This window comes from Cydia strobilella, chromosome 18, assembly GCF_947568885.1.
Source record: "Cydia strobilella chromosome 18, ilCydStro3.1, whole genome shotgun sequence".
Classification (NCBI taxonomy): Eukaryota; Metazoa; Arthropoda; class Insecta; order Lepidoptera; family Tortricidae; genus Cydia; species Cydia strobilella.
The window spans coordinates 5,049,535-5,058,547 of NC_086058.1; the positions used below are offsets into that span (position 1 = coordinate 5,049,535).

At 39.2% G+C, this 9,013-nt stretch overlaps 1 protein-coding gene and 1 long non-coding RNA gene across 3 annotated transcripts in view; both read left to right on the forward strand.

The window, feature by feature from the left end:
* LOC134749415 (probable beta-hexosaminidase fdl) overlaps positions 1 to 7,044 on the forward strand; it is a 167,261-nt gene extending 160,217 nt beyond the window's left edge. The window contains exon 5 of the mRNA XM_063684339.1: positions 652 to 7,044. Coding sequence (XP_063540409.1) covers positions 652 to 2,395 — 1,744 coding nt within the window. The 3' untranslated portion in view covers positions 2,396 to 7,044. The remainder of the gene's footprint in view (positions 1 to 651) is intronic.
* LOC134749449 (uncharacterized) overlaps positions 1 to 9,013 on the forward strand; it is a 604,512-nt gene that overhangs the window by 200,168 nt on the left and 395,331 nt on the right. The gene's annotated exons all lie outside the window — the stretch shown is intronic.

Below are 9,013 nucleotides of genomic sequence, written 5' to 3' on the forward strand. Positions count from 1 at the left end.
GCGTGTTGATGATGAGAAATACCCAGTTGTAACTTAGCCAGTTTTTAGAAATTAAATTAAGTAGCAGCTAATGACTCGTTTGGAGCACTCGGACGGTTGTCAAGATGAAATTGTGGTGACGTAGAGAGACGCAATAGAGAGTACTCTCTCTCCAGGCGGGTGTTGTGCCTGAGGACTGTCCACTGAAAGTTGTTCAGAAGTTGTATTGATAGTAACTGACATTCGGAACTCCGAGCTCCGTAAGCGCGTTGTAGAACGTGCTAACGCCATCTGTTGGGATATTGTGGCACGACGTTGAACAGTGACAGAGGAGACGCCCTAAAATAATAGTAATGCAAAAGATGTCAGACTCTTTTAGATTTTAATCAATCGTAAAACGTATTATTTGGAGATAAACGAGGGATGCAAAAAGAGGGATGTTATGGAAAAAGTGGACGCTAATTTGAAATTTATCTTAGATGAGACTAATCTGAAAGGAAGTGAGCCTGGCCGCTAAATATTTTACAGCAACAAACAAAAAAACATAGAATTATTATATGTGTCTTGATAGCTGTTACTGTGCCTACACGGTAAAAGTTTTGGTAACTGTGACCCATTTGATTTATTTGGCAGGTATGTGGTATGTATGTATTATTGTTGTTCAATTTTCAGAGCCGGCGAACCACAATGGAGTTGGATCTGCAGAAACGACCGATGCGAGCGCTTGCTGGCATCAGAGACGACCACGCTACAGTCGCTAGTAACATGCAACATGCTCTGCGCGTCGACGCAACTGTGGCCACAGCCCACCGGGCCAGTCAGCCTAGCGACGGGCGCTGTTCCTATCCGTGCTGACTCCTTCTCACTTCATGTAGTTGCATCCCCATCGCCTGACGTCACCGATCATCTAAACGACGCTTTCGCGTTAACAAAGGAGGATATGAGAAATCTTGAGCGAAGCGTCAGTAGCTCGCGTCGAGATGATGTAGGTACACCGCGGGCAGTACGCATAAGGGTCTTCGTCAACGGCTCTGGCGACCCACGTCTTCGATTAGACACTGACGAAAGCTACAAGCTTTCTTTAGGCTTTGATAGGCAAGAGCTTGTAGCCAATATCACAGCGCAGTCTTTCTGCGGCGCACGACATGGCTTCGAAACGCTTTCGCAACTAGTCTGGGCAGATCCTTACGCCGGATCACTTCTTATATTGACGGCAGCTGTGATAGACGACGCACCAAGGTTTAAATTTAGAGGATTTTTGTTAGACACTGCTCGAAACTTTTTCCCTGTGAGTGAGCTGCTTCGCACAATAGATGCTATGGGCGCAAATAAGCTGAACACTTTCCATTGGCACGCCAGTGATTCGCAAGCGTTTCCACTCCAACTTCAAAGTGCGCCTCAGCTGGCGGCGCACGGCGCATACGGTGCAGGAGCGATATATACCACTGATGAGATACGAGCAGTAGTTCGGCGGGCGCGCCTACGTGGTATTAGAGTTTTATTAGAAGTAGACACCCCAGCGCATGTGGGACGAGCCTGGAGTTGGGGTACCAGCGCAGGGCTAGGCCAGCTCGCGTACTGTGTTGAAGCCGAACCGTGGAGCGTGTACTGCGGAGAACCGCCGTGCGGTCAGCTTAACCCTAAAAACCCACACGTTTATGCTTTACTAGAAAAGATCTATGCAGAAATTATCACATTGACGGGGGTGGATGATATCTTCCATCTTGGTGGAGATGAGGTATCAGAACGCTGCTGGTCGCAGCACTTTAACGACTCAGACCCAATGGAATTATGGCTTGAGTTCACCCGACGGGCTTACCGAGCGCTGGAGAAAGCCAACGGAGGCAAAGCACCAGAATTGACCTTGCTTTGGTCTTCTCGGCTAACACGCTCGCCTTATTTAGAGCGCTTAGACTCGAAACGTATCGGTGTGCAAGTGTGGGGAGCGTCGCGATGGCCCGAATCCCGTGCGGTGTTAGATGCAGGTTTCCGCTCAGTTATATCGCACGTGGACGCATGGTACTTGGACTGCGGATTCGGATCATGGCGGGATAGTTCAGACGGGCACTGCGGGCCGTACCGTTCGTGGCAGCAGGTGTACGAGCACCGGCCGTGGACGGAGGAGGGCGGAGGGGGAGGGGTGTCCAGTGCCGGCGAGCAGGTGCTGCCGTGGCGGATAGAGGGCGGGGCGGCGTGTCAATGGACTGAGCAACTGGGACCAGGCGGCTTAGACCCGCGAGTGTGGCCGAGAACGTCGGCGCTAGCTGAGCGACTGTGGTCAGACCGCGGCGCGGGGGCAGAAGCAGATGTATACCTACGTTTAGACACGCAGCGCTCGCGCATGGTGGCTCGGGGGGTGAACGCGGCGCCGCTGTGGCCCCGCTGGTGTACCCAGAACCCTCACGCGTGCCTCTAGCTAGTGCCGACGTGCGACTATTACGATATCTTAGTCAATGCCTCGACTATTCCGATGTTATATCTACCCGACGATGCCACGAACAGTTTGACTACAATTTTAACGCCGTTGATGGCTTATGAAATGATGTAAACTGACTTTAGCATAGTTCAGTGAGGCCGCTTCTTGTACATAATAAACATAGGATAAGTAGATAACCTTAGCAATATAGTTACATAATCAAATAGGTAGGTAAATAATCGTTGAAAATTAGATCTTTGTATTTAATTGGTGTTAAATAAAAGTTGATACGTTAATGTCGCTTAACAAATGTTACATATTTTACATTTATCTAAATTTGCCTCGGCATGGAATCTTATACAAACCAGAGGCAAAGTTATGTTAAATGAAAAAACATTCTAATGAAATACACCGTGGCAATTTAATGTCTATGTTATATTTGTACCTACGACTAGGTTACATGTTGTAAGCTAATTCCTATGTTCCAGCAAAGCTATAGGTTTTCCTATTAATTAAGTCTATAACCAACTTGGAAAAGCAACTCCCAAATCTTAATTGTATTGGCCAAAATCCCCGTCTAGAGTACTTATACTTTAAAAAGGCAATTAACAAGGGAGCCATGCATTTTCTTAATTTTAATCCCGAGGTAGTAATCGATAATTTCCTTGTGTCCTTTACGTCATCCATACCTAGCTAAAAGTTTGTTTTGTGTTTCAACTGCCTAAGTTGGTTGCTCTTAATATTGACTAGAGGTAAACTTAGAGATGCCGTAGCTTCGGATTTTGCCTACAACGTATGATCAGTGAAATTGCATCCATAGGTGCAACAGCGTCTGCCCTAGATACAACTGTCCACACTTTTCAGACGTAATTACACGTATAGGCGAAATTGTCCCAGCTGATTATATTTAAAAACAATCTTGTTAAGCTATCAATAATAAGCTATAAGCCAAGATGTGTATTCAAATTGCCAACACGTACCTACTCATTAGATGGTGTAAGAATTTGTTGTCAATTACGTCACACGGGTGGAACGGTCGACGTCTAATGTGTTCACGTTTTTGGACCTTAAGTACTCATTACTCGTAGTATCACATACGAGTAAGACTTCACATAATTATGATCCAAAATGATACATTTATAACAAGGACAACTGATTTTGACGATTACTTTAGCTTAGTCGACCTTACCCAGCAAGCTCCAGAGTTCGAAATAGAAGCACGGATGTTTTCAAAGTATTTTCTGTGTATTAGTAATACAAATAATAGTTTTTATAACTATAAAGAAACAATACTAAACAATGAAATTGTCGCAATCGCAACCTGTACCAAGCGACCAAAACGTTGTAAGCTCCGTGAAATTTATGGCGCTTACGCGTTTAAGTCGCGAGGTTCACGCTCCGCTTCCTATTATTTGATTTTGTTGCCGGCCGTCAACAACTAATGGCGCATAGTTCAATGTTTGGATCATAGTTAAGTGATAATGGACTGTTGGCGGATATGTTGCGGTGACAAGAGAATAGCCAATATTGCATATTTGTGTGTTCTCATAATAACATAAATTATCAGTAGGTCTCTTTATGTTAATAATTTATACCATGTACAAACTAGATTAGCTATTTATAAACTGAAGCGTTTAATGGGATGTTACCTGAAGTAAATAATTTTGTTATTAATAATTTAAAACTATATTATATATATAGGGTGGAATTAAGTTATTTTGGGGATTTTCTGAAAAATTGATATTGTATTCATCAAGTGGATTAAATAAGTTATTTGGATGAAATCTCATTTATCGAAAATTCGCAATTTTGAAATCTCATTTATCGAAAATATATTTCTTCTGCGGTATTTTGTGTTATCACGTTTGGAAATACCTATTATATTTATTGAATTATACATATTATTATTATATTATTATTTTATTATTATTATATTTATTGTTTCTCGATATACATATACGCGGATGACGTGGCTAGATCGATTCTTGTATCAAATGTATTGTTGCCAAGTTTTTATTGTTGGCATTTTCCCCGTCGAGAACTCACTAAGGGAGGTATCGTAAAATGTGCTTATTTTGCTCCCCACTGAGGGCTAACGCGTATGAATTCGCCGCTAATAGGGGCGCTAGTGTAGATGGTGATCTTTTCCATAGTTCGAAATGTCACTTGTCACTTCAATGACTGACAGCTGTTCTTTAGTCTTTTGGACCATCATCAACAGAGGCGCCAACTGGTGAGCAAAAAAACGATAGCCCTCATTGTGCTCCAATGTTTTTTAACTTTTATTCATTAAAATTATATAGTAACCTCATTTATTATCTACTTTAAATCGGCATAAAATATATGAACACCAAAATATAACAATAAAAAAAAAATTATAAATTGCGAATTTTGGTGCAAATTTTCAAGCAAAGTAGGAACATTTTACGATAGAGCTTCTTTGTCTCATAGATTTAAGTAAAAAATGTACTGAATCTCCTTAATTAATTCTTGGTAGCGAAAGTCTCAAACGATAACTTTAACAAAATGACAAATATGGTAGCAAATATCACACTTTTTAGCTTTACGCTGCGTCTTGCGTAAGCGAACAACTCGCGAACGCGAAGCGAAGCGGCGCGGCGGGCCCTCGGCGTTCGCTTCGCGTTCGCAACGAGATCAACCACGTAGGACTCTCCTTTAGGTATCAAAGGATTGATTCACCCCGCGCCGCATCGCTTCGCTTCGCGTTTGCGTGTTGTTCACCTACGTAGTACGCTGCGTTACTATTGGCACCTATTAATTAAGAGAATATGACCACAGATGTGTGGCCATTTGCCATTTAGTTGATAAAAGCAAAATAAAACTGTGACAGAGACCAAAAGTTGAGAAATCAGTAGGAAAACATTAGTAATATACTGATTTATACAGAAATTAATTGGTTTAAAACACAGTTACCCGATGAGGGAGCCACTGGACGGAATATGGCCTCTTAACACTATTGTATGTACACAAAAACTTAATTATATAAAACTTTTATGTTATTGGATTATTTGAAAATGTCTAGAGCCGAACCAAGTTAACTCTGCACAGAGTTTGCAATGACAATGTCATATTTCTATGAAAATATAGTTGGTCAAACCAAAGGTCAAATTGTCAATAAATAAGAACAAAAAAAAACTATACTCATCCTTTTCTTTTGGGTACTAGTACTAATGTAAGACAAAGATAGTATGATTCTCTCTGAAAATTGATTGAAATTGATGATTTGATTCTGATTGAAATGAGATAGTCCTTTGACAAACTATATATTATGTCCGTCTAAGCTAAGCTAAGCTAACTTCGCAGTTTCGCACCTACGTGACCAAATGATTGAGCGTCATTAGGAATAGGAACGTCATATTTTCATAGAAATTTGACATTCATGAGGACATTTCCACACTTTGTCATTGCAAATGCCATGCAGAGTTAGCTTGGTCAGACTCTAGCTTGGCTTGACTATAATAAAAAGTTATTGTAGAAAATATTTTTTATATCATATCATAATAATTTGCTGCTAAAAATAATAAGCTTTCATTATTATTTGTACGTGTACATAACGTTTACTAATTAGGTATATTGTTTTGTTATTTATTACGGTATAATTGATGTAGTTAAGTGAAATAGAACATGTTAATTTACTTGTGGCCCATCGTTTACGTTAGGTGTATGGTAGCTAGTTAATAGAAAACACGCGTCCCTTTCTAAGTGCATTCTGTAATAAGAGAGAAAGGGAGGATTGTACCTATAAAACGTGAAAATGTGTGGTTTTGAAATTACCATAATATATAGAGTTGTTATACTTATAATTTATAATAAAGTGTCAAACTTTCTACTAGATCGCAGCCCATAACGACATGCTACATTAAACACAAGAATCACTAGATGGCGTTTAATACCTAAAGATTTTTTATTTGTATTTAGCGTTCTACATGTGATGTAGGTATGTCGTTTTGTTCTGGTTTCATTGTGTTACCGAAGAAAACCGAGAGATATAATTAAAATAAATACGATAACAGATATATCCTATAATATAGATCCATTGATTTGTATGAATTGGCTGGGCACATAGAAAGCCGTACAGATTTTGTTTGACTTCAGCACTTCATACCTACTCACATTTCACAAGTAATACTTTCTGTGACGTAAGGTCAATGCGGCCAAACTTTTTCAAACAATATTACACTTTATCAACTACATCGATAAGGAGCGATTGTTTTTAGTTTCAAATTAAAAGCATTTGGTGCTCTGTAGTTGACGATTGAAAAAATATAAAAATCCGTTCGTGTACGGAATTTCCCGCTGACATAGGTATTTAGCCGCATTGACCTTATTTTTCCATAAAATCACGCTCCGTTCATTGTCATTTGTTACTTATTGCTTCTTTTCATATACTGAGGGTTTTTTTACTATACTATATATACCTATCATCTTTGACTTTTAATGATTATTAGTACGATGAAAAATATAAATAATAACTGTATATATACTCACTAGGAAATCACGCTTAACATACAAATGGCCACGTTTATACTGTATAGAAATAATGAATGAATTACAATGAAATGAAATCGTATCACAATAAGCTAAGAATAGGATTAAGTAGGTAAATAAATGTAGACAACCAACCAATTCTCAGGGCCTTGACTTAGCAGTAAGGTATCGGTGCAACATTAGTACAGTCAGCGTCCATTTTACAGATAAATTAAAAAACGCGCCAAATATATAATCTGACATTATACCAATTTTACGGTTTCACTCACGTATTTGTAGGATATAAAAAAAAAAGAGTAGAAATTAAAAAGTGGTAATACTGTAGTGTCGTCCCGTTTTCTTATATAAATTGATTTGAACGGGACGACACTACAGTATTGCCACTTTTTAGGGTTCCGTACCCAAAGGGTAAAAACGGGACCCTATTACTAAGACTCCGCTGTCCGTCTGTCCGTCTGTCACCAGGCTATATCTCATGAACCGTGATAGCTAGACAGTTGAAATTTTCACAGATGATGTATTTCTGTTGCCGCTATAACAACAAATACTAAAAGTACGGAACCCTCGGTGCGCGAGTCCGACTCGCACTTGACCGGTTTTTTATTAATATCTACTCGTTTTTGTCAGACTATATTCTACAGTTCGTGGCCAAAAGTATCTTCCACATTCTATTTGAGAATGGTAGAGAGAGTTGCGTTTCGTTCGCTACGGAGCGTAAACGATTGGCATGTTGGCTACGCACCCTGGTGTCATCCGCAGTCCGCTGCTAAACATAACACATTCATTGCCACCCAGCCACACAAGACATCCGCGCCAGGTCACAAAAATTTAGTCACAAATACCCGATAGTCGGGTTTTCGGCATTGAATGTGTTAATGTATGGAATAGTCACGTGACTTTTCGTTTGGCATTTGTCGGTGTACGATTGTCATATTGGCTAGGCCTCCTGATTGGTGCGGATGCTCTTGCGCCTCTGCGCCAATTAGGAATTGCGTACTGTACGGATACTGTATTGACAAGTCAGAAGGGCCTTGAACTGTTGTGGGATTATGAAAATTATAACTTGTTTTGACGTTACACTAGCTAAAGTCGCATTGCACAAACTTTCGCATTAATTTATTTTTGTTATTGTAAACCAGAGAAGTATATAAATAATACAAAATGATCTGACCATAATTGGCATTACTGGTTACAATATTTTGCGCTCATAGGCGTACCTGAGCCGAGCTGAATTTATCAGAAAATCTGTTTTTATAGGAAAATATTTATGGTAAAGAAATATCAGACAGTAAAAAAAGGCGCGAAATTCAAATTTTCTACGGGATGACCTCCTAGCGCCTACATTTTTTTAAATTTGCCGCCTTTTTCTACTGACAAGATTTGCTTGATCAACTATATTTAAAAACTAGGCGAGAAGTAAATGTGTTGTTATTATATGACTCTGGTTTAATGTTCTATAGACAACTTATAACTTTTTTTGATGATAAATAGATATTCTGGCAAGCAACTTTGTCAGTAGAAAAGGCGCGAAATTCAAAATTTGTATTGGAGATTAATCAAATTTGCCGCTTTTTTCTACTGACAATGCTTGCCAGACGGTTTCTGTTTTATTGGAATTACTAGATATTTTTATTCCCTTTCAATCATATACTTGCCCCATATTTTATTTTTTATACCTATTAATTATGTAGGAATAACAAATCATTTCATAAGGGCATACCTATTTATTTTTGCAAATAGTTTTTTTTTGTTAATGAATAAGATGAGATTATTTTATTTATTTTGAAGTAATAGTTTCGTAATTTTACATCTATTTACCTAATTTATGGAAGCGATCAATGAACAGGCACAATTTTGTACATTTTTATGTAATGTTTGGTGCTAAAGTGATTTTTGTGGTGTACTTCAATGAAATAAAAATTAAAAAAAAAAAAACCTTTTTTTTGCAACCGCCATTTATTTTATCATATCTAAAATAACACGGACATGCGAAGAACACCTAAAGGCGTCGTAACTAGTCGTGCCCGCAGCGCCATGGACATCTATTAATAGTGTTATGGCGAACGCTGTCAAAGTAACCTCCTTAGCTCGCTTGCGCCTGTGACCTTG